This window comes from Ochlerotatus camptorhynchus, unplaced genomic scaffold (assembly GCF_037179485.1).
Source record: "Ochlerotatus camptorhynchus isolate MF236.1 unplaced genomic scaffold, CSIRO-AGI_Acam_v1.1 ptg000113l, whole genome shotgun sequence".
Taxonomy (NCBI): Eukaryota; Metazoa; Arthropoda; class Insecta; order Diptera; family Culicidae; genus Ochlerotatus; species Ochlerotatus camptorhynchus.
This window is the reverse complement of record NW_027040603.1, coordinates 131,780-158,538: the sequence shown is the minus strand read 5'-3', so window position 1 is coordinate 158,538 and position 26,759 is coordinate 131,780. Positions and strand designations below refer to the sequence as shown.

Here is a 26,759-nt window from a genome sequence, read left to right as displayed (position 1 = left end):
TGTTGATGGCTTTGACGGCGGCCTGTAGTTTTCGGTGTAAGCCTTCAGTTTTAGCACCTCGCACTGCTAAGAGGATATCTTCTGCTACAAAAGAATGAAGACTCCGTTGGGCACTACTCGGAAGATGGGCTGCATCGCGATGAGAAACAGCTTCACTGACAGGACAGAGCCCTGCAGAACTCCGTTTTCCAACGGATACTGGCGAGACATATGCCCCCCAACGGATACCTGGATCGTTCGCTCCGAGAGGAAGCTTTTCATCATGTTCAGCATCCGACCACGTATTCTCCATGACCTCAGAGTGCGGATTATGCCGCGCCGCCAGGTGGTGTCGTAAGCCTTCGACAGGTCCAGGGATGCTATCAGACAGTGCTCGTCTGTGCTTGGAAGCGTTCTCTCGAGCTCGGAAAAGTACGTGTCGGTGCCTCGCCCGGCACGGAAAGCGTGCTGTCGTTTGTCGAGTCGCCCACTCGACTCTAGCTCGGTGATCAGTCGTCGATTTATGATGCGTTCAAGCAGCTTCGCCATGCAGCTGGTGAGCGAGATTGGACGGAACGCAGCGGGTCCGGTATCGAGGCCGTTTGGCTTCGGAATGGGCACCACGATTGCATTTCGCCAGCTGGTGGGAAACTCTCCATTACGCCAGATCCGGTTGAGCAGCTCTAGCAGTGTCATCTTCACGGACAAAGGTAGACGTCGAAGCATTGGGTACCCTATCATGTCGGGTCCTGTCGAGGCAGCTCGCCCTTTCTCGAGAGCCCACAGAAGTTCGCTTTAGGGTAATGTCGCTGTTGCACACGTCGTCCGTGTTTGGCGAAACATCTATGAACTCTCTTTCAGCTGCTGCCTTAGTCTTCTGAAAAGAAGTACCCGCATAAACGCGAACCATAAACTGACCTTACCGAAAATGGTTAAAAATTGTTAAAATCCCTGCTAAACTTCAACTGAAATGGTTATGGAACTTTACATGAACGTTTAATGATAAAGTTTTAACCTTATGTATTATTGTTTTTTGAAAGCGGACCTTACAAATAATTAGTTGTTAAGAACCATTACCATTCAAAATTCTTGTTTTCTCCATATATTTTCGGGAGGAGGACTATATTAGAACCTTTTAACTTATGGTTTGAGAACATTAATGGTTATGGTTGTGGTAGTCAGTAAGGTCCATGAATTGTTTTGTAACATCGATCAACTTTATGTGGAATATATCGCGAATTGGTTGCCTGTAAATTACTGATTACCAATTCACGATATATTCCACGTAAAGTTGAGCGATAATACAAAACCATTAATGGACCTTACTGACTACCATAACCATAACCATTAATGTTCTCAAACCATAAGTTAAAAGGTTCTAATATAGTCCTCCTCCCGAAAATATATGGAGAAAACAAGAATTTTGAATGGTAATGGTTCTTAACAACCCATTATTTGTGAGGTCCGCTTTCAAAAAACAATAATACATAAGGTTAAAACTTTATCACACAAACGTTCATGTAAAGTTCCATAACCATTTCAGTTAAAGTTTAGGAGGGATTATAAACAATTTATAATTATTATCGGTAAGGTCAAGTAATGGTTCGCGTTTATGCGGGTAGGGTAACTGGAGGTCGCAGATCTATCGCTGTAAAAACTGGCTAGCGCTTCCGCAGTTTCTTCGGGGTCATCGGTGAAGCCATCCGATCGCTTGAGTGCGACGGTACGTTGTTGTCGGTTGCCACGTAGCGTGTTCACCGTTCACCACAGTTCGGTTGTCGTGCTGCTTGGTGCAATTTTGGCCACGAAGTTCTCCCACCATCGTTCTTTTGCTTCCTTTATCGCCTTCCTTGTTACAGCTCTGGTTTCCTGGAACCTCGCCAATGCAGCGGGTTGATCAGGATCAGATGTCTGCAGCCGCCGCAGAGATCGAAGACACTTTCGTCGATGTCGAATCGCCACCTTCGCTTCAGGGCACCACCATGGTACCGCTTTAGGCCCCATACGGCCGCTGGTTTGCGGTATGGCACGAGTTGCTGCTGCAATTATCTTCTCCGTGAAGCTGTCTACGTCCCATTCAACATCTGGCCGGATGGTTTCTGCGGTGATACGTTCATATAACGACCAATCAGCGCGATCGTACAACCATTTCCGCCGCGTCTGCACTGAAATGCTGTTCAAAGTTGAGAAATCGGTCAACGAGAACTCCCAGAACTAGGTATATACAACCTAGGTATATACAACCAAAAAGCGAGTTATCTTGCTTATTTATTAATTGGAATTTCGATCTATCTACGGGTTCGATTAATAAAGTAACAAAAATTATTACCTTGATCAAAATTATCCCTGCAAAGGTTTGACTTCACATTTTTAGGGCAGCGGATCACCTAAAGCTATCGCTACAACGATTCTTCACTCGACGAAGACGACAGCGACGACGAGGACGACGACGAAAGGGACGATGATGATAGTTCGGATGTCGGTGTTTCAAGGTGATTTCTCAAATTTTCTATAACGAAAGATGGGAATGGGAAAGTTTTCGATAGTTGGTAATGCTTTACTAAAGGTTCTCAGTTTTGTTTTTTGTTTTGCTTTCTTTATTATTATTGGATTCTTCGACATACTGCTGTTTTGTAGTAGATGTTGCTACTGTTTCGTATATTTTTTTTAGATTTAGAGGTTAATTTGTTTACTTTTGTTTTTGCGTGTAGTTTTGTTTAGAGTGATAGCAGGAAAACCGAAGGATTGTTCTGTATTTCGAGTAATGCCAACGGGAAAACAATTTTGTTTTCCAAAACAGAGATAGAACGGGAAAGGATCACCTCATTATATCAACAACTGACCGAAACTATTTCACCAGATAGTGGTTATTTTTTATGAAGGAAAGTTTCAAAACAAAATAGCTGGTTTTTTTCGGCCGATAATCAATAGAAGCTAAAGGTATAAATTTTGCTAATGAGAAATAAATTTCTTTCAACTGATGCAAAAACTTAAAAATAAAAACAAAAAGATAAATTGAAACCTATACAAATTTGACATCGAGTTCCTAAACAGACAACTAACTAAATTGTACACGGTTTTCTCCTCTTGCTAATATGAATGCTGTTTGTATTTAGTGAGTTTCGGTTACTTATTTCTGTCCTTCTCGCTATTTACTCTGCGGGTGTTGTGTTAGCATGTATGGTTTAATCCTGTCTGGTTTATTTGCGATTTCCCGTCACTTCTGCTATTGACTTTCTAATTCATCGTTTATGATAAGTTTGCGCCAGTTCAATCAATATGCTCGACACCTTCGGAAAATGGAGGATTGGGAACTAAAAACTAAAGCGTAAGCTGTATCATTAATTGGTTAAAGCATTTGTTGTCCTGCCCATTGATCGAATCGAACACTGCAATTATTCGGAGAAGATAAACCGAAACGGTCGCCCTGTTTTAAAGTTTCCACAGCGAGCTAAATTGAGTTGCCTTACTTCACAACACAGAAGGTAGTTAGAACTCATAGAGAACAATATAAAGTTTTGGGAAAATCAACGTATTCTGTTTCGTAATAAAAGAGAAAACATAGATAATAGGTAGGTGCTATATTGGTAGCGCGCGGCGCCATCGAGAAATTATATGTGCGCTAGAAAACAAACACACACACATACGCATTTCGTTAAACTCAACAAGGAAACAAAGTTTAACAAATTCAAAGCAAACAATCGCTCGCAGTGTGTGTGGAAAACAACAGTACGGCAGGACGTGAACACGTTCGGTAGGGTTCTCCGGTTTCGATTATTCAATTGGTTCAACTTTTTTGTTGTTGTTGTATCATTTCGAAGCATTTTCTTACTATGGTATTTATTTAAATTTTTTAGTTTTGGCCCTATCAGGGACAATTTCCGATGATTTTTCTTCCCTTCATCACTACAGCTATGCCTTTCTGTTACCTTTGCCCAGGTGTGATAATTATAGCTACCATCACGTTGCCAATCACCAGTCAGTTTGTTTATTTTTGTTTTTAAATTGAATTAATTGCTTGAAACGTTGAGTCACAGAACACGCTGAAAAAAAATGTCACTTGGTTTTGTGAATTTTCATAACACTTTTATAATAAGCCAAAATCTCATAGAATTAACGTGATAACATCAATGTTATGTAAAATACAAAAATGGAGACTACATGCAAACTTTTCTTTGTGTATCACACTCATCGAAAAGCTGCACGAGAAAAAATAGTAAAACTTGAATTCAACAAATTCGTTGAAATTGTAATCTTTTCCATGGGTTCCACGAAATTTTCCAGTTAAGGACAAGATTTATAGAATCCACAAATGGCCGCTATCATGGCTGATTTTATAAGGAAAATCAGCCATGACAACGGCCATTAGTGGATTCTACCAACCTTGTCCTTAAATACCAATGATTGGGGTGGTAAATGAATACCAGTAATTTGTCGCAGAACTTAGAGAATTAGGTATTGATATGTATACTAATAATTTATATTACAATTTGAAACATTTACAATAATTCATGATGATATTTCTAATTATAAAGGTTGGGTGGCAATTCTTTGCGCTGTGATGTTTTGAAGTTGATATGGTGGTTGATGACATGATGGTAGCTTTTCTTCTGTTCACCTTATTTTTTTTAGAATCAACGTATAAATTGAGTTAATCAAAGAAATGATCAACGCGTCTCGAGAAAAAGGCAGAACAGCACAGAAAGGGATTCTAAGGTAGAGGGTTTTTTTAAAGAGTATACTTATTCAGAACTTATGAGCATTTCAAACAGGCACCTTCTACGTCGAAGTCGAGTACCAACAGTTTGGTTTCTTCCGTTCCATTGCGCGAACCGACCGCGCAGATCAGTTTTGTATCGTTGGCTCTGTGGAAGGCGATAACCGTAAGTTCTGAGAAATTTTTCACAACAAATGTATGAATCATACCTAATTCGCCACACTACGCCTCCGGAACCGCCAGACTCCAGAGCGACCAGATTGCGAATGAACTCTCCGGTCTTGACATCCCACAGTTTGACGGTACCATCATCGGAGCTGGTAATCACGAAGCGGGAGTTGAACTGCAAACAGGTGACGGCCGACTGATGCTTGTTGGGACCTGAAATTTATATCAAGTTATTAGAATAAGAACTATGATTCTATTCCTAAAACCACTCACCCGATAACGTTTGCAAGCACTGACCAGTGATGATGTCCCATACTTTTACCGTAGAGTCGGCATTACCTGATACCAAAATGTTCGATCTGAGCTCCATGCCCGAAGTCAAACTCTGATGGCCCATCAGGGCGTGCTTGCAGCTACCCGTCTCCGCATCCCATACACGTATCGATGTATCCAACGAACCGGACACCACGTGGATGCCATCAAACTGTAACAGTATAACGTTCACACAATGTACTTAAAAATTAATCGACTCCACAACATACCTGCAGTGAATAGACGCGATTGGTGTGCCCTTGCAACGTATGCAGACACTCCTGTCGCTCCGGGTTCCATACTTTCACCATATAATCGTACGCCCCGGAAACCACCAGTCTTCCATCGTACTGAACACATCGAACGGCAGCCAAATGGCCGACCAACACGTGCAGGCAGGTGCCTTCGTCAACATCCCAAACGCGCAGCGTTGCATCGCGGGAACCGCTGACGACTCTGTTGGAAATATATGATAAAACAGAGTTAAGATTCATCTCATACTAAGAACCTGGAGACCACTTACTTATTTCCGTGTAAATGCATACAACGAACCGTCGACGTATGTCCGTACAGGGTATGCAGCAGCTGACCGGTTTCGGCGTTCCACACCTTCAGAGTTCGATCGGTACTGCCGGAGATGATGATATTGCCGGACATCTGAGACGACCAGACACCACCCGTGTGACCAACCAGTGTTCGAAGGCACTGTGAATCGAAAAATAAATCGTTGAAATCCGTTCCACGACCGCATAGAAATCGGATGCATTCCCAGCAACTTACCTTTCCGGTGATGGCGGACCACACTTTGAGCGTATTGTCGTCGGAACCGGACACGATGCGGTTCCCGCAGAACTGAAGGCACGTGATAACGTGGTCGTCGTGGCCCTTCAGCACCTTCGCGGTGCGTATCGGTCTCGAGCGCCAGTTCATCTCGATGATGTGCTGTCGCATGTAGGCCGCCTTCCAGGGCGAAGAAATCGGTGGCATATTGCCGGCTCGGCCTCGCTTGGGACGATCGCCGCCGGTGACGTCCATCACGATAATCGCTTCCTTGCACTTTTCCTTCCATAAGAGGTTATCGTCCGCTAGGAAGCGCCAACTGCGGCACGTTTGGGCTGCCCGAAGCAGATCCATCGGATCCAGATAGGACAGGACCTGCAGGGCCAGTTCCTTCGGTAGGAGCGATATGAAATCGCGCTGGAACTGCGGTTCGATGACCTTCATCATGTGTCGGACCTGGGTCGGTTCGCAGTGCTCGATTAGCATGTCCACTGCCACCAGACGCTCGACCGGTGTCCATCGCTAGAAGCATAAGGATCAATCGAGTCAGAAATGAGCATCTTATAAAGGTTTTTTAGGCACGCGATTGTGACCGGTCAGTAGATAGATCGAAAGCATTCGCAAAAGAGTATGGAACAAAACGATGTGCGCAGGATTTGTCATTAATTAATGTAAGTATTGATCGCAAGGAATAACTTATAATGAACGCGAGGAAATCTTGATGGCGTATCGAGAAGTATGTTTTAAGCGGGTATGTTCACAGTTTTCTAGGCGTCTAAATTAGTGTGCTAGTTAGAACAGAGCTTTCAAGGACAAGGACTATAAGACCTTCGACGGCAAATTCTTCTAACACTGAGGGTGTGTACAGAGGACTTCAAGCACGTTCAAATATTTTTTTATTTTTTTCATTCTTCGCGCAATGCGAAATTTCACAAATCAAAATAGGTATTAAGGTTCTTGTGCATGAGCGTGAAATCGTTACTTCGTCGTATCATGGCGCCTATTTCCGTTCTATGTGTTAAAACTATAATAGCAAAGCGTTTTCACTCATGTCTTTGCAAAAACATCTTTGCTTACAAGATTAATTACACTGAAACATTTGCGATAACCCGTAAAATGAGCGATTTTAGGGGTGTATGACGAAGAAAAGCTGAGATACGACGGACTAACGCGGAGCCCTATCTAATGTCTGAAATTTAGAGATCTATAAGCCCCTAAATCTTGAGATTTCTGTTTTTGAAACTGTGATTTTTTTAATTTAACTATTTAGATCTTTAGCCAACGGGCTAGTTTATTTCAAGGTGAAATTGCGAAGTGTGATATGAATGAGGACTCTTTAAACAAATCTTTGCTTCTAACAATTTTACGGATTTCCAGTTTGTTTAACATTAAGGATCTTATTTAGCGGAATTTTGATAACAACATGATTTCAAAATCATATGATTAAAAGATTTCACAAACAACGCTGGTTTAATAACTCTTATTATTAAGATGACTGACTGCTGAAGTTCATAGAAACTCCCTAAAGTTCGTAGAACTTCCCTGAAGTGTTAAGGTCTTTCCTGAAGGGTTCATTGAAGTATGTACTGCCTGAATTTCATGGGACTTCCCCGAAGTTCGAAGGACTTTTTTTAAGATCTTAGGAAGTTCGGAGTTTTTTTAAATTCATAGGAATTTCTTAAATATCGTAGAAGTACCACGAAGTTCGTAGAAATTCTCAGAAGTTCGTAAGCTACCTTCAAGTTCGAAGAACTTTCTCCAAGATCTGAGGATTACCCTGAAGTTTGAAGGACTTAACTGTATATATGAGGACCCTAAAGTTAGAAGAGCTTCCCTGAAGTTCATAATAAGGCTTTAAATATCGAAGGGTTTTTCCAAAAGTTTGTGGGTCTTTCCTTAATTTCTTGGAAATTCCCTGGAGCTCCCATGAATTTCGTAGGACTACCTATAGTTCAATGGATTTCTCGGAAGTTCTAGGAACTTTTTTGAGCTTGGAGAACTAAAGGGTGTCCACGATGAAATTGCCACACTATGAAATTGCTCTAACTTTTTAACCGTTGGGTAGAATTTAATGAAAATTTGGGTGGATTTAGTTCATAGTGCATTATTTACATCCTGCAAGTTTTAAAGTCCTGTGATCAAAACTCGCGGAAATGGAGTCGAAAGAACAGCTCGTGCGTGATAAAATCTTGCGCATTCATCACGAGAACAAGGATCTCTCGCATCGTTCCATCGCTAAAACGTTGGGAATCGCGAATTCCACGGTGTCGCGAGTGATTAAGCGGTTCGAGGAACGGTTGACCACCGATCGGAAGCCCAGAAGTGAAGGAAAAAGTATTCCGTACAACACCAAAAATCACAACCGCGTAGTTGGAGCCTTCAACCGAAATCCGAACGCCTCCGTTAGGGATGTGGCTAAGAAGCTGCACCTAAGCCGAAGTTTTGTCCAGAAGGCCAAAACTAAGGCTGGGCTTCGAACGTTCAAGGTACAAAAGGCCCCTAATCGCGACGAGAAGCAGAACAAGTCCGCCAAAACCCGTGCCAGGAAGTTGTACCTCAACATGCTGACGAAAGTTGAATGCTGCATCATGGACGACGAAACATATGTGAAGGCCGACTTCAAACAGATCCCCGGCAACCTGTTTTTCACGGCCAAGGATAAGTTCAGCGTTCTGGAGCATGTCCGCACTCAGAAGATGTCCAAATTTGCGAAGAAATTCCTGGTTTGGCAAGCCATCTGCACGTGCGGGAAGCGGAGTGCACCTTTCGTGACCCAGGACACGATGAACGGACAGGTGTACATAAAAGAGTGCCTCCAGAAGCGGCTGCTTCCTCTCCTGAAGGCCCACAACGTCCCAACAATCTTCTGGCCGGATTTGGCCTCATGCCACTACTCCAAGGACGTGCTGAAGTGGTATGCGGACAATAAGGTCAATTTCGTGCCGAAAATGTTCAACCCTCCCAACACTCCGGAGCTCCGCCCCATCGAGAAGTACTGGGCAATTATGAAGCAGCACCTTCTTAAACGACCTAAGGTAGTGAAGACAGTCGAGGAACTGAAGAAAGTATGGGTTTACATGCAAAAAACGGTTGATTCACAGGTTGTGCAGAATCTTATGGCCGGGGTTAAGGCCAAGGTGCGGGCATTTGCGTATGGACTGTAAATAAAATACGAGTAAAATGGTAAAATGAAGTTTAATAGTTATTTCTCAATCCCTGAAAATTTGATGGCAATCGGATGAAAACTCGAATTTTGCGAATCAATTTTGTGTGTGGCAATTTCATCGGGGACACCCTTTATGTTAAGTTCAGAGGACTTCCCAAGAGTATTGAAGACTTCTCTGAAGCTCGGAAAAAATCCATAAGTGTCATAGGATTATCCTTAATTTTTAAGCAATGTCTAAATGTCGTAGAAGTTACATTAAATCTGTAGAAAATTCTGTAAAATTCTTAGTTATTCCCCAAAGATTAAAGGACTTCCCCGAAATTTGTAGGACTTCTCTGAAATTTGTAAGACTTCTCTGAAATTTGTAGAAAATCTCTGAAGGTTCGGAGAGATTTCCTGGCCGTCGTAGATCATCACAGTAGTTCACAGGATTTTCCTGAAACTTGTAAGACTTTCCCGAATTTGGTAGAACTTGCATGAAGTTCGAAAGCCTTATCTGAAGTTTTTAGAAATAGAACTTTTTTATTGGACATGTTGAACAGGTACTTCAAAGTAGTTACGCGTCGGCACTGCTTAAGTCTGCTATCAAAAGCACAAATCATACATGCAATTGATTCGTGAAAAAAATTAAATTTAAAATAAATACAAAATATATTTACTAAATTCTCAGGGTAAACACAACACAACTAAATCAATCTTTAGTTGTGTGAAAGATTTAGCTTGAACAAAATGGTTAGTTTTGACCTGATTATAAAAAGAAACTTTGACATACATAAAATTTAAAACCTATTTAAATTATACAAATAAAGAATCTTGTTCCTGGTGGGCTTATGAAATTCCTGGTTTTTTCCCGGTTTTTCCTGGTGAAAATAAATTCCCGACTTTTTCCCGGTTTTCCTGGTTCACTTGCCACCCTGACTCCAGGAAAATTATGCAAGCTCCAGTGAAGTTCTGAGAATTTCAAAGACCACTGGCGTCTCGTAACCTCACTTTTTACCTGTGCACCAACTTTCAAAACCAGATTTAATGCCATATTCATACTCGAATCGGTTGAAAAATATACTTAATAGGTATTCTAGTTTACTCGATATCTATCCATTGCAAGCAATATTTCGATAATTGTTTATGTTTTGATAGTTGGTGCACTGGTAGATTGAGGTTAAGGAAACTCCACTGTCAAAGACATAAATAAACGTGGCTGCCTCTCACTCCCAAAGGGCCTGGGTTCAATCCCAGTCGGTACCGTCTCGGAGAAGGTCGAGTTTTTCCAATTCTTCATTTGGTATGAAACCGCTCTACAGCAGCAGATGGGACCTGTTCCTCAGAAAATTTTGTCAAGGTTACAGTGAGAAGCAACCACACACCAAATTCTGCAATCCTCTTCCAGCAAAATGCTTTGCTGAAGAAGGTCCAGCAAAATAATATTTACTGATATACCTATCAACAAACATATTGTTTATTGCTGGTCACTTCACACTTAGAAAAAATCACCGAAGTCTCAACAGCTGAACGGTCGGTAATGTTTTCGGTAATCGAGAACATTACCGAAAAATCTGTAAACTGGATCAGCAAAATTAGCTGTCAAATTTACCGAACGATCGGTAAGGTGTACCGATGTGCATTGCTTGATTTGCAGTCGACTTTACCGGAGAACTGTAATTTTGAGGACGATATGCAAATAGAAAATTACAGAGAGATCTGTAATTAAAAAAAATGGTACCGACTCAACTGTAATTTGCTTTAATATTGTTTCAAGGTGGCGGTCACTGCAACCCATGCAAAAATTTGACTGCAGTCGTGATCAATATGTTAGTGTTGCAAATTGCTCCACCAATGAACAAAAACAAGTTTTTGTCGGAAGGACGACTTTTTCTACACTGTGTTATTCAAATGAGAGCTGGGTAACGTAGTACCGCGTCACGCACATAACGGTTAAATTGATCTCAACATTCCTAAGATATGATCCAGATGTTCTCTGGATCCAGAACGAAGTCCTGTGATCCTGTCCTGGAAGTTAACCAGAACTAATCTTTGCAGTCTTCTATTATACCCAATACTTGATGCCATCACGAAGTCCCCTGAACATTGCAAAATAGGGAGTAGTGCCTACGAAGCTAATTAAACGCGATACAGGCCCCGCCAGCGAGTACTGGCGAACGCCGATTTGATGGCATACATATTTTAGCCGCACATACCTGAAACTGCTGCAGCCAATCGTTCAGTTCCGGAGGAGGATTATCTTTGGTAGGGATTACGCTTCTGGGAGTCTTCCGTTCTCCCAGCGAAGAGGATGATGTTGGCGTCGTAGTTAGCTGCAACAGGAAAAATATCGTTAAAAAAAAATCAAACACAACTACCGGCAAACATCATGCTACTGCTGCCAACAGGTTGTACTTACATTAGACGGACTGCGTAGCGTTCGCGGCGAACTGGTACTATCTAAAGCTAATCGTTTCCGGCTGTTGTAGTTAAGCGATTCGGTGCTGGGGCTATCGCTGTGATTGCCTAGCCCACCACCGGTGACATCTCCGGCCGTTCCCGTCGAAACCCGGCTACCGCCGCTTCCGAACAGGATCCGGTTCTCGGTGAGCTTGCGCTTCCGGTGCAGTCTTGGGGTTTGTGCGTTGCTTCCGGTGGCGTTCGTCGCCCCACCGGTGGTGTTCGGATCGTGAGCGAGAATGTCCTCGGCGGCATCCATGTGAGTATAGCTGGACAGATCGACATCTCGGGATGGCAGTTCGTCTTCGCTGCTGGCGTGTCCACCGGCACCATGGCCTCCGTTACCTTCATCGTCGGTGTAGTCTCTACAGGTACATACCTCTTCGTCGGAACCTTCCTCACAGTCGGCCCAATTATCTTCGTCGCACTCGTGGTCGACGACAGCCGCCGCAGCGGCTAGCTCCGGTGGCATCGATAGTTGTGACGGTTCTAGTAGGGGATCTTCAATGTGATTATGTTCGTGATGAAGTTGGGGTTGGCGGGTTCGATGTGACGAGCTGGAGGGTTCCACTTCATCGGCAATGTTATCGGCAAAATTCGATCCATTGGATGGAAATCTGCCAAGGGATACGTTGCTAGAGCTGCAAGCTTCGTCGTTTTCGCGATCGGCACTGTCGAATGGACAACTGAAGGAAAACAACGAAGAATTGCTGGTGCTCGTTGAAGGAAGTGGATGATGGTTGATGTTTTTGCTGCACTCTCCAGTTTGTTTGATGACCGAGGTAGCACATGACGCTAAACTGCAATCCGAAGGTGGTTTGGTTGTTCCAGATGTTGAAGGACCAGCGGAACAGCTGGCCGATGTAGGTGACGGCGAAGAAGAGGAAGATGATGTGCCGGGTTCATTCACACCGCTACTGTTGGGAGCTGTTGGACAGTCCTTGGCAGATGCCTTCAAAGCTTGTAGGTTGGGGATGAATATCGAACGATCGGACGAAAGGCTATCGTTGGAGTTGCTGTTGAAGATTTCATCAATTTGCTGCTGCTGCTGCTGCTGACGATGTTGTGCCTTACTGCTACTGGAGGCCGAAGAAGACGAGGACGAAGCCATCGAGGAAGAACAGGAAGGACCGTCGGCCATATCCGTTTCATTTACGGCTTCGGTAGCTGCGCAGTAACTATCTAGACTAGCTGACAGGTTCACTTTTAACGCTGACTTTGTTGTACTATTACTGTTTTGTTCCTTATTACTAGTGCTATTAGAACTAGATGGATTACTACTACCATTCTTGTACGCGTTCCTACTGCTAGTTGGCGTTGTCGTAAGCTGAACCTTGCCGTCCGGCTGAGATTTCTTCGCCAATGCATCGTTGCGCATCCTACTAAATCTACTTATAAACTCTAAATTCAGTCTATGGTTATCGGGTATCAAAGCGCTATTTTTAATTATAATCCCGCCAGTCAGTTTTTGTTCCTGTTCAAAATCCCGACGTTCGATTGCATCGATTGATTGCACATCATGAAGATCATCCTCATCCACATCAGCATCGTCGTCGCCGTCAACTCCATCGAGGTCATCTTCCAGCGCGACAACACCTTCATCCTCGGCTATTTCCTCCTGTTCCATTTCCAGAGGCTGTTGCCGGTTTTGCTCTTCAGTCTCCTGTGCTCTGACGGACAATTCTTCACCAATCATCCGCTGATGGCCACTACTGCACGACGAAGTCTCCTCACTGATATAGATTGGATCGGAGATCGAGTTTTCGTCCTGCTCGTACCGATCGTCCCCAGGCTCGGCAACACCATTTGTGATGCTCAGATTTTTAATCTCATTCAAACTAGCATGCGCTTCACAATCTCCGTCACCCACGACATTTTTGCTGATTCCAGTTATACTGCTGCTGCCGCTACTGTTACTACTGTTACCACCGCGGCCAACCATTTCGTCGTCTTCGTCCTCGTCGTAGTCATCATCGGCCGAGTAGAACTCATCGCTCAGCCGCTTTGGTTTCGCTAGATTCAGCCCGCCGTTGCTTTTCTCCTCGACAGTTGGCGTTTCCAGGTGGATCTGGTTTCCGGCAACGACACCTTTGTCCGGATAGAACCACGCATAACCATCCTTTCCACGCTGCTGTCCGCCGCTTTCCTCCTGCTCGTCGCAATCAATCGTACCGGATTGAGTGGGTGTCGATGAGGCGGATTCCGTCGTCGATGACAGGCTGATCGCGGTAGTCACTGCCGGGGTGATGATCGTCGTGGGCGTACCGGTCAGCGGGTCGGAATCATTTGTGATCTCCCCCAGTGGGCTGGGGCATTGCTGGTGAAGCTGCTGCTCTTCCTTAATTGTGACGATGCATTTTTCTGCCATTCTCTGATGCGGGATTTCAACACAGACTGATGGTGGTTTCGGAGCTCATCAATTTTCGATCTTTGTATCGAGCTCCTGGAAATGGCGGGTACGAGAGGTCTGGAAGGAGACGGGAGAAAAAAAGAAAGAATGGCAATCAATGTACTGCTTTTACAGAGCGTGTCTCTAATTGGCGACATTGTTTTCCCTAAACGAACAATTTATGGCGGTGAATTGTTATGGAAATTTTCAATTAGTGTTTATAACTGGCGCATCCTTCTATTAGGGTGGCATAGTTTCTACCTGTAACCTGCAACACCGAAAGCATAAGCTGTTCCGACAACTCAAGTGCTGTTGGTAAGTATTTTATAAGATTTAAACAAAAAACAATCATCTGACGGTTTTGGTAGATGACCTCATCTTGAATGCCGTTCGTTTTAAGGGTTCAATAGACAGAAGGAATATCCTTGCCGTGCACTAAGCCGAAAAAAATTGCACACAAATGCAGAAGAACAACTGTTCGGGCCAGCTGACAGAGCTGATGTGTGTGCGCTCTCCTTTTCCTTTATGCAATTTTTTGTTTGCCCCAAATTTGCTATCTATCAGCTATCTTTGCTCACCTTCCGAAATAAAAAAGAAAAGAGAACAAACCAACTAACAGCGGATGCTGTTGATCTCAATCACACAGACAGCGGCGTAACCAGCATATTAAAGGTATTTGGGTAAATACTCAGCGAACTGTACTTTTCTGGATTTTTCTTGAACTGCCCTTTCGTGAATTAAAAATAAAATCGGATCACTTAGCGACGACTCGGGGGCAACTTAACAACTCCAGTATATTTCCTATGTACCCCGAAAACTTGGTGCTGATGGTTCTGTCAAACTCGCAAATTTCAGAAGTGTTACCTGAATAGGGCGAATACGGAAATGATGTACAGTATTGTTGGTTGCAACTAGAAACACTGGAATAAGAGACCAGCGGAGACACTGTCATGATTCCAATCGAACTGTCAAAAGCGGTTCCAATCTGCAATGTTTACAAATGGTTTGCTTCAATTAGGGAGGAGTATTAACATCGTTTAGCAATCACTCATGCTCGTCGGTGCATTGGCGAAGTCACTCGCAAGCAGTTACAAATGCAAGTGATGCCAGGATTGCTTTGATGTCTATCTTGTTGCCAAATTCATGTTTTTTTTTCTCCGCTGGTCTCTTGTTTCAGTGTTTCTAGTTACAACTAATAGTACGTTCAGACTACAGAGTTATAACATGTTATAGCGCTATCTTGATGGTGGTTTCTGTGTTGCAATTATTTGGCAACCGTAATAACATGTTATAACTCTCCAGTCTGAACAAGGCATAAAGGCCCAAACGCAATGTGGACGGAAGCGGAACGGAAACGGAAAGTTTGACAGTTGTCACAAATGACATCAAGAAGCCTAACCGATGTCGATTTGGTTCTAACTAGTTTTCAATCCGACAAGTAGGCTTACTCAGATCGGGCTTTTCCGCTACCGCTGCCGTTCCGCTTCCGCTATCATTGCGCTTGGGCCTTAAACCTGGACTGCTCCAAAACTGCAAAAAGTGTGATAAAAGTACACGTTTACGTCAAATTGTTTTGTTGTCTTCGGAACACTTATTTCTTACTCCATAAGGAATAAGTGCACCGAAGGCAACAAAACGATTTGACATAAACGTGCACTTTTATCACACTTTTTAATAAGCGAAAACGAGCTTATTTGTCCAGTTTGGTGGGAAATGCGTAATAAATAAATTGCAAATTCATCTTATTGTCGCGTGCCCATCAAACCGGAACGCACGTGTGGTACACGTGACGTCCGACGTCAAAATTAACATTAGTGACATAGGAAATCCAGTGATGCCAGCGAGAAATGTCATTTTGATTTGATGTCTTTGAGCAAAACAGAACCAAACGCTTAAACATATGATTTGTAAAACGGAAATATATGATTGCCATCGAATTAATCGACACAAATGAGAATTGAGCGAGGATACTTTCGGTGATTTCGACGCTATTGCTATTATTGTTGATGATAAACAAAGAAAGAATGGTTATGCAGTGAGTAAGAGCGTATTTATTACAATATCCTCCCGCTAATCCGACAAATTTGTGGCCGGATTAATCGGGTTGATCCGATAATCCGACTATCAAATCCATACATATAAATGTTACTAACCTAACAATGTGAAAAAAAGCTCCATAAAATGTGATGTTGGATTAACGAGACCCGGACTGGAGGGATACTGCCCAAGTACCAATTGGGGTTTTATAAGTGTTCTGTAGACCATAATGAAGACTTGAAGAATGCTTTAAAACCTCGATAAAACTTGAATTGTTACTTGGATGTATATGCAGCTAGCATTGCAAAATGTACAATTTGAGGTACCGTAAAACGGGGTATCTTTGATAATGCGGGTAGCTTTGATAGTGCATAAGACCCTACATATAATGATTAAATTTACTCTCTGTTTACTTACTTATCCTGGTCCGACATCCCTCAGGATTGCACCTGTATCACAATGTTACGCCAATTCACTCGGTCCGTGGCTGCTTGTCTCCAATTTCTTGACCGTCCCACACTTCCAAGATCCTGCTCCGCTTGGTCTAACCACCTTGCTCGCTGTGCTCCTCTTCGTCTTGTACCGGCCGGATTCGAGGCAAACGCTATTTTTGCGGGATTGTTGTCCGGCATTCTTAAAACGTGTCCCGCACTTCGTACCCGTCCAGCTTTCGCAACTTTCTGGATACAGGGTTCACCATAGAGTTGCGCCAGCTCGTGGTTCATCCTTCGCCTCCATACACCGTTCTGACATACCCCGCCAAAGATGGTCCTAAGCACTCGTCGTTCGAAAACACCCAGTGTTTGCAGGTCCTCCTCGAGCATCGTTCACGTCTCGTGCCAGTAGAGCCTCCTGTACATGGTACATTTAGTATGGAGGTGAAGTTTACCCGACCTCAGGGTCTTATGGAGTCCGTAGTAAGCACGACTTCCGGCAATAATACGCTGACGAATTTCTCTGCTGCAGTTGTTATCCGACGTCACCAATGATCCGAGGTAAACAAATTCATCCACCACCTCGAACTCATCTCCGTTGATTGTCACGCTTCTGCCAATGCGAGCCCTATCCTGCTCGGTTCATCCAGCTAACAGATACTTTGTCTTCGACATATTCAGCTCTAATCCAACCTTCTCTGCTTCACGTTTCAGCCTAGTGTATTGCTCCACCACGGCCTGAAACGTTCTTCCGACAATGTCCACGTCGTCAGCGAAGCAGATGAACTGGCTGGACTGATTGAAGATCGTGCCCGCATGTTAAAGCCCGGACGTTTCATAACACCTTCTAGCGCAATGTTGAACAGGAAGCAGGAAAGACCATCGCCTTGTCGAAGTTCCTTGCGAGTTTCAAACGAGTCCGATAACGTACCCGATATCTTCACGCAGCACTGTGCACCATCCATCGTAGCCCTGATCAGTATGGTCAGCTTCCCGGGAAAACCGTTCTCGTCCATAATCTTCCATAGCTCTTCACGGTCAATAGTATCATAGGCGGCCTTGAAATCGATGAATAGGTGGTGCGTAGGGGACTTGATATTCACGACACTTTTGGAGGATCTGCCGCAACGTAAAGATTTGGTCCGTTGTCGATCGCCCGTCCACAAAACCGGCTTGATAACTTCCCACAAATCTGCTTGCTAGCGGCGATAAACGGCGAAAGATGATTTGGGAAAGCACTTTGTAGGCCGCGTTAAGAATAGTGATCGCTCGATAGTTCTCACATTCTAGTTTGTCGCCTTTTTCATATACTGGGCATATTACTCCCTCTTTATAGCTGTTATGTATCCCAGATCCTGACTATCAGTCGGTGCAGACAAGTGGCCAACTTGTCCGGGCCCATTTTGGTAAGTTCCGTTCCGATACCATCTTTCCCAGCTGCTTTACTCTTTACTCTCTGCACCACTTCCGAATTGGAAACATTGGTTCCATGTTGTAGTTTAGTTTATTACCCTTGATATCGTTTAGAGTTATATATAGTATGTGTTACATATTTTTCAAATATCTGAAAAATCAATTTTATTGTTTTTCGCTAAAGCCATTATAAATTCAATGTTGTCTTCCTATTGCTAATGATGTTTTCTGATTATATAAAGGGTGTCCACGATGAAATCGCTACACTATGAAATTGCTCTAACTTTTTAACCGTTGGGTAGAATTTAATGAAAATTTGGGTGGATTTAGTTCATAGTGCATTATTTACATCCTGCAAGTTTTAAAGTCCTGTGATCAAAACTCGCGGAAATGGAGTCGAAAGAACAGCTCGTGCGTGATAAAATCTTGCGCATTCATCACGAGAACAAGGATCTCTCGCATCGTTCCATCGCTAAAACGTTGGGAATCGCGAATTCCACGGTGTCGCGAGTGATTAAGCGGTTCGAGGAACGGTTGACCACCGATCGGAAGCCCAGAAGTGAAGGAAAAAGTATTCCGTACAACACCAAAAATCACAACCGCGTAGTTGGGGCCTTCAACCGAAATCCGAACGCCTCCGTTAGGGATGTGGCTAAGAAGCTGCACCTAAGCCGAAGTTTTGTCCAGAAGGCCAAAACTAAGGCTGGGCTTCGAACGTTCAAGGTACAAAAGGCCCCTAATCGCGACGAGAAGCAGAACAAGTCCGCCAAAACCCGTGCCAGGAAGTTGTACCTCAACATGCTGACGAAAGTTGAATGCTGCATCATGGACGACGAAACATATGTGAAGGCCGACTTCAAACAGATCCCCGGCAACCTGTTTTTCACGGCCAAGGATAAGTTCAGCGTTCCGGAGCATGTCCGCACTCAGAAGATGTCCAAATTTGCGAAGAAATTCCTGGTTTGGCAAGCCATCTGCACGTGCGGGAAGCGGAGTGCACCTTTCGTGACCCAGGACACGATGAACGGACAGGTGTACATAAAAGAGTGCCTCCAGAAGCGGCTGCTTCCTCTCCTGAAGGCCCACAACGTCCCAACAATCTTCTGGCCGGATTTGGCCTCATGCCACTACTCCAAGGACGTGCTGAAGTGGTATGCGGACAATAAGGTCAATTTCGTGCCGAAAATGTTCAACCCTCCCAACACTCCGGAGCTCCGCCCCATCGAGAAGTACTGGGCGATTATGAAGCAGCACCTTCTTAAACGACCTAAAGTAGTGAAGACAGTCGAGGAACTGAAGAAAGTATGGGTTTACATGCAAAAAACGGTTGATTCACAGGTTGTGCAGAATCTTATGGCCGGGGTTAAGGCCAAGGTGCGGGCATTTGCGTATGGACTGTAAATAAAATACGAGTAAAATGGTAAAATGAAGTTTAATAGTTATTTCTCAATCCCTGAAAATTTGATGGCAATCGGATGAAAACTCGAATTTTGCGAATCAATTTTGTGTGTGGCAATTTCATCGTGGACACCCTTTACGCATTCAAAGTTTCATATTTCTTGAACCAAATATTTAAAAACTTAGTTTTTCTAATAATACACAAAATTAACCAAATTCAGACATAATTATATCGCCTTTAGGTACCCCAGTCTAGAAGTTAGGTCGACTCCGATGTTATGAATTGACCACTATCTATCAAAAACCTGTTCACATTCGTAAACAATACATCACGTGTGTCTGTTTAGTTCTGCGGTTTCGGAAGATTTTATTCGAATTTCGGTTAAATACTAGCCCTTGCGGGTGCAAAATGCAAAATATCTGTAGTCCTACAAATTATCTTGAGTTTAGCTTTTCAAGTTCTACAGGCTCAACGGTGTCTTATATGATGTACCCACATGGAGGCGAACCAGCCCAAGGCTGAAAGCCTCCTTAATAAAGCTAAATAATAATAATAATAATGTACCCACAGATTTGTTTAACCCAACCCGCATCATACAGCCCCATAACATCATGTGGGACATATAACAGTGTTAATAAAATATGTTCTCCAAATTATTCTGGAATTCAGATCTTGAAGTTCTATTCAACTAGGTATTGTATGATGTCTCGACTTAATTTGTGAACCCAAAAAGCTTCGTGGAGTCCCATATTATCATGCACAAAATGTATTTTGAATGACAAAATATGTTGGGGACTCCACGTTATGTTATAAAGGCTCAACAAAGTCTTTTATGGATCGCTGACCACCCTGGGGAAATCAAAAGAAACTTTCGGGAGAGATAGGAAAAAAACATCCTAAAGGGTGATACGGTCAAAATTTGGTCAAGGGAAAACGCGTGTAAATCGGTGAAATCGTTTATTTAAAAAATCAAATTAAATTTCTTTTTCAAGTTCAATTAGTATAAAATTCAGGAAAAATATTCAGTTAGGCTTCCGCTTTTCCAAATCCGAATTGCCGGGCCTTACGCTTGACCCCTGCCATCAGATTTTGTACAGCCACCTTGTCCACCTTCTTCGCCGCAGAAAGCCAGTTTGCCTTGAACTGCTGCTCGCCCTTAGCAGTTTTTTTGGTCTTCTTTAGGTTCCGCTTGACAATAGCCCAGTATTTCTCAATTGGGCGGAGCTCTGGCGTGTTGGGAGGGTTCTTGTCCTTGGGAACCACCTGCACGTTGTTGGCGGCGTACCACTCCATGGCCTTTTTACCGTAATGGCAAGATGCCAAATACGACCAAAACAGTACGGAACAACCGTGTTTCTTCAGGAAAGGCAGCAGACGTTTATTCAAACACTCTTTCACGTAAATTTCTTGGTTGACAGTCCCGGAAGCTATGAAAATGCTGCTTTTCAAGCCACAGGTACAGATGGCTTGCCAAACCAGATATTTCTTTGCGAACTTTGACAGTTTCATGTGCTTGAAAACATCTGCTACCTTTCCCCTTCCTTTTGCCGTATAAAACTCCTGTCCCGGAAGCTGCTTGTAGTCGGCTTTGACGTAGGTTTCGTCGTCCATTACCACGCAGTCAAACTTCGTCAGCATCGTCGTGTACAGCCTCCGGGATCGCGCTTTGGCCGTCGTATTTTGTTTATCATCGCGATTTGGAGTCACTACCTTCTTGTAAGTCGATAGTCCGGCTCGTTTTTTGGCTCGATGCATGGTTGTAGACGATACACCCAGCTTATTTGCGGCATCTCGGAGAGAGAGGTTAGGGTTTCGCTTGAAACTACCGGCAACTCTCTTTGTCGTCTCAGCGGCTTCCGGTTTTCGATTTCCCCCCGATCCAGACTACCTGTCTGTCGACAAACGTTCCCCAAACACTTTAATTACATTTGTAACGGTTGATTTGGCAACTTTTAGCGATTTTGCCAACTTTGCGTGCGAGTAGCTCGGATTTTCGCGATGCGCGAGCAAAATTTTGATACGCTGCTCTTCTTGCTTGGACGGCATTTTGACAACTGAAGAGTGAATTCCAAAATCAAAATAGGAGCAACATTCTACACACACACACACCTTCAAAATGAGGGGTGTTCAGGTTTTTTAAATGCAAAATTGAAAGAAATACGTCAAGTTGATATTGACCAAATTTTGACCGTATCACCCTTTACTAAGCAATCTTTCGAAGCCGGGTTTTAAGTCCAAACGGGCAAATAACTCAATAATATAAATCACAAGATGTTCAGTTTAAAGAGCATCGCGATAAAAATACAACGTGGGTTCGGTACTGCTTGATGAGGTATGCATCTAAGCATAACAATTTACCAAAGTAGAAGCTATAAGAAAAAAAAACTCTATGGGTAATTCCACCATACCATCAAACTCCAATACCGAAAGCTCCGTTTTACTACAAGGACATTCCATAAAATCTCTCATACTAGGCTACGCCCAGTTCCCGCAGAGTGCAAATTTCAGCCTCGTTTACCGCTCATGCCATAATCTTAAACGCCGACCCGAACAAACCACCCAATTTAGGAATTAAACAATTTACGCTAATGGCACGGCGGAGTGTCCCTCCATAAAGGGACCAGAACTGCAAAATGGTATTATTCTGTTATTTTCTTTCGTTCGTCGTACTACAGTAATTATTCCCTTGTGCTAATCACCTCACATCCCTTTCGAAAAATTTTACAACAGCAGGTGCAATCAGTCGCTTGCACACATATATAAGCCCCAGCAAGCGCCCATAACGCAACGTGGCCTGGCTGGCAATGGCCTAGCAAAGCAAAGGCAGCTAGCCGGCTGAGCTAACTCGCATCACAAGCACCTGATAATAACAGACTTCTTCTTTCTCGGTAAGTTCAAGTGGTGCAGACGAAAAAAGTGCGTACGGTGCGAAATCCAAACTTGCCGCCGTCGTTGACGCCGTGGCAAAAGCTGCAAGATTATGTACCTGAGGTATCAGAGCTTTGGGCCACGCAGCCAAGCAAAAGAGAGCAAAAACAGAATGGGAACAGGTGTGTCTGCAAGCTGCTGCTGCTTCTGCGGTGCTGCTACTGTTGATGGCCATAGTCCGTTTTTTTTACATAAGCCAATGACCTGCTTCTTGTTGTTAGCGGCGGCGGTAGAGGCGATATGATATTGCCCCGGCTGGATAACCTAATCTAGCTACATACGGTGTTTTGAGTTCAAGCTTTTTTCTTCTTCTACTGGTAATTCGAGCAATGGTGCAAAGATACATGCTGCATCCCACCTAGCTGCTCCGTTTGGTACGTGGATGTGCATCAGCTAGGTTCGTCGGCTCCGATTTCCGCTTATAGGCTTGTTGGATGACTGTTGAAAGGGACTTCATAAGTCCCTTTAAATAATCGAATGGATCAAAAGGACATCCAACAAGCATGTATGCCGCATAATAATTATCAAATCAGCTACCTCACCTCTTTGGTTGTGGAGAGAACAGTTCTCTCAGAACAGAAACACTGCAGTAATGTGACCTGAATAGATCCGCGATACATTCCTCATTAGACATTTCTCGATCCCCGTTGAACATCGTGGAGAGCAGACCAGATTCCTTTCGTTGATCTTTCACGTGATTCCAGAAGCTTTTAGGATTAGGTTTGAACTCATTTTGAAGTTGACGCTGGTGATCTAGGTAGAGTTGCTTGTTGAGACGCTTATACTGCTTGTTGATGCGACACGGCAGCTTGCAGTTTGCGAAACCTTTTTTCAAAACAGCCCGTTTAGATGATTTAAGACGTTTTAAACGAGGGTTGGACCATGGAGGGTGAGTTGGTATGACTGGAGTTTTCTTCGGTACGAACTGATCGATTGCATAAACAACAATATTCGTAAACATAGCCGAGGAAACATTTACGTCACAATCACGCAGTTCATCATCCCAATTTCAGAGCTGTTACAAGATTTTCCAAATTTGATTCGCGAAATCCGCGATTCCTCAAAAGAAATCCGCGACTTCATATGCTAATCCGCGACAAAAAAAAACTGTTTTCATTACCTAGAAATACCATTTGTATACTACTACATATGGCATTTCAAGCTTATTTATTGCTTATAGCATATTAGATTTTTGCCTGCTCTCAACTTAGTGTTCTTTGAAGTACTTTCACATTTTAATTGAGAGCTTTCTATGCCTGAACCATCCAATGCCCATGGAAGTAAAGACATTTTCCAACCCGAAAAATTAATAGACCGGACGGGAAACGATCTCAGTCGCCTCCAGCATGGACTTGCTTTGTAGCTGCGCCTTTACCGACTGAGCTAACCTTTGAAAAAAGATAACAATGTATCATCTTCAGTTATTTATGTATAGTATAAATTCTGATTAATTAGTGAACATAATAAAACACCCTTACATTATGAGATTCTTTTGAATTATACCGGCCTAGATTTGACGAAACATTATTTTAAAAAAAAATATGCACTTTCAATTGAAATGCAAATTTTCTTGAAAATTAACCTTTGCGTCTGGGGCGACCCCGGCGTAGTGATTAGCATCAAAACCTCTCACGCCAAAGTCACAAGTTCAAATCTCACCCCCGGACAAGTCACCCAAGAGCGTTGAAGTGACTATAAAAAAATACCTTTGCGTCTCTGACGTATTTTGCTGTCCTAAATGTTGTAGGGGGAAATGACGGCTTTGGCATGCCAGACTATTTTCGGCAACCCAAATTGAAACACTATTTTCACTGGATTTTCTTACGAAAACACTTCGCTGAATACATGCAAACGATACTTTATGCTTTCAGCTTCAATTTGACTATATGTTTACCACTGAGAAAAAGCAATCTAGCAAGGTTTTCTTGAAATGAAACACACGCACTACAAATTGTAGCTGATTTCAAGTTGCCGATAATAGAACAGCAGATTTACATGCAGTTCAAATGGAACAGTTGCCGAAGAAAAACTGGTTGCCAACAATACTCGCTCTCACTAGAGAAGTTTGGAGCTTTGTAAACGCTTCAAAACAGTTTTTGACAATTCTTTCGACTGAAATTGTTAGAGAAACTGGCAGCAAAAGATTGTAAACAAACCAATACTGCATATGTGTGCGTTCCTTAGAGAAAAAGGCTATAGAAAGAAGGTCGCTGCTTAGGTTGCCGAGAATACGTAAATTCCCCTAGTTAATTTGGCTCTAGTTTTCTCAATTTTTTTTACCGATTCAAACCAAATACCCTGCACATAATCGAGAAATTACCAGAACAAGGCTGGTAGTGCTGATGCGATATAATAGTAGTGACTAAAATTACGGAAATAGTGACCAAATAGTGATTTTTAATACTAAATAAGAAACCATTTATATGGTAACTTAGAAATTCAAATACGATTGATGATGAAATAAACTTTCTATGTCATGGAGCAAAAAATCAAATTTCATAAATTCCTCCAATTTAATCAAATCTTACAACGTAATCTCCTGTGAAGAGCATTTGAAGTGATTTGTATAATTTACTTTTGCTTACGTTATACATGATGACTAGCAAATAGTAATTCCCATTTTTTATGATCTTGAATTTGATTCTGCGTTCGAAATCTTTAAAATTTTGATATATCTAGGTAGATAACTTTGATAATTCGCTAAGAACTTTTCACAAATTTCTTCAGAATGATCTCAAGAATTTTTTTAGAATAATTCCCTTTCTCTTAAACTTTGAGGCAAATAAGTTTTTCCAAAAATAATTTTGCATTCTTGAAATTCTTTGCAGAACAATTATTGGAAATAGATTATTTTCGTAGTTGGAAATGCTTAACATCAAATATCAGGATCAGTGCTGAGATTTGTCATTGTCATTGACAGACTTTCGCGCGATATTGACAAAATTGTTCGTCACATAGTCACTGACAGACTTGATCCTCAAAAAAACCTTCGTCAAAATCTCATTCATTTTTTCGTCAATGACAAAGATTCACCTGGTAGCAAGAAGTGTAATTTAGTACATTCTGTGTCACATTATTGTTATCCAAGTAGCTCAGGACGTAGATACTTGTTCATTAAAATTGATCCATGTAATTGTTTTGCTCAAGTTATTTAATTGCGTTACAAATTTAGCTAATAAACAAATCTGCACATGTTCGTCACTGACACCATTGTCATTGACAATTGACATGGTTTGCCTTGACTATGACTGTTAGCTCAAATGAGTGACCAAAGCAGAATTGTCAATATCACCGTGTACTGTCGAGATTTTGCAGCACTGAATTCAGGATTAAAGTGGACATTTTATACGATAGATGAGGAGATGAAAGTAAAGAGTTGATAGTTCCGTTATAGTGTGAAATTTGTATATAGAAAGTAGAAAGCGAACAAAGGACAATTTCGAGGAAGGTACGAATCGGGTAGAGCATCTCCTTTACCAAGCTCACTCTCTATATGCAATTTTCACACTGCCGTACAATAACGGAACTATCAACTCTATAATTTAATCTCCGTGTCGTTTAAAATCTACACTTTAAGTCTGATATTTGACGTTAAGCATCCCGACTATGTAAATCGTTAAATTCACACATGAATTAATAACACATGGTTAGTTAAAGTAGATTATTTTCGATTTTTTATTGATTCTTCTAGGAACTTCCGGAAGGCTCCTTCCATAAATCAATTTTAAATTTATTTGAATTCTTCTTAGAATTTCCATGCAATTAACCTCAGAAATTTCATAAATTTCTGCTTAGAATAATCTTGGACTTCTCCCCTGCATTCGTATTCTTCTTAGAATTCCCATAGTAGTTCCTCAGAATTCTCAAAACAAAAATTCATCACAGAATAACTTTGAAACTCTTCTCAGAATTCCGTTGAGATTGAACCCTCAAAATTGGATGTTATTGGAATTCTTCTCGGGATTTATTTCGAACTTTTTAGAATTCTCTTGGAAGTGTCTTCAGAAATCACCCCAGAATTCTTTTAGAACTATACGCAGAGACCATCTTTGAAGTTCACGGGATTTTCATGGAATTTTCATCAGAGCTCCAAAGGCAAAAGCTCCAAAAGTAAACTTTCAGAACTTATTTTGAATTCTTATTAGAATTGGACCTACAATCCTCATCCAATCATCATAGAATTCTTCCAGAGCTCTCGTTAAACTGTACTCTCAATTATATTGGAATTATTTCCAAAATTGTTTAGAAGCTGAATTTTGCGTCTCTTATAATTTAAACAACAATAAAAAGCGAGGCTCGTATGTGTTAAGCCAAGTTTAACTATATAGGTAAACCTAGCTTAAGATTTAAGGGGAAGCATACCGCTCCGAAAAAAAATGAGTTTCGATTTTTCTAAAATTATTGGGAAAAGAATCAAATTTGAAAAAAAATTGGCAAAAATCTAAAAAAAATCACATTTTTTCGTATTTTTTAAAATTCACGTGCAAAAATATTTTTTTGTAATTTATCATGGCATAAAGTTGGACTCAAAAAACCACAAGACATCAACTTTTCGGTTTTGCTGAGAGTCCAATATTTTTTCATGATGAGATAGAAAA

At 42.3% G+C, this 26,759-nt stretch overlaps 1 protein-coding gene across 3 annotated transcripts in view; it reads right to left on the bottom strand.

Moving 5' to 3' along the window:
* Window positions 1-3,189: 3,189 nt before the first annotated feature.
* Window positions 3,190-26,759, bottom strand: part of LOC135699655 (F-box/WD repeat-containing protein 7-like) — a 74,986-nt gene continuing 51,416 nt past the window's right edge. For all 3 annotated transcript variants that reach the window (XM_065219947.1, XM_065219945.1, XM_065219948.1), the window contains exons 3-10: window positions 11,521-14,028; window positions 11,318-11,434; window positions 5,957-6,478; window positions 5,700-5,881; window positions 5,407-5,632; window positions 5,138-5,348; window positions 4,906-5,077; window positions 3,190-4,844 (exon numbers count right to left, since the gene is read on the bottom strand). In XM_065219947.1, coding sequence (XP_065076019.1) covers window positions 4,733-4,844; window positions 4,906-5,077; window positions 5,138-5,348; window positions 5,407-5,632; window positions 5,700-5,881; window positions 5,957-6,478; window positions 11,318-11,434; window positions 11,521-13,929 — 3,951 coding nt within the window. In that variant the 5' untranslated portion in view covers window positions 13,930-14,028 and the 3' untranslated portion in view covers window positions 3,190-4,732. The remainder of the gene's footprint in view (window positions 4,845-4,905; window positions 5,078-5,137; window positions 5,349-5,406; window positions 5,633-5,699; window positions 5,882-5,956; window positions 6,479-11,317; window positions 11,435-11,520; window positions 14,029-26,759) is intronic.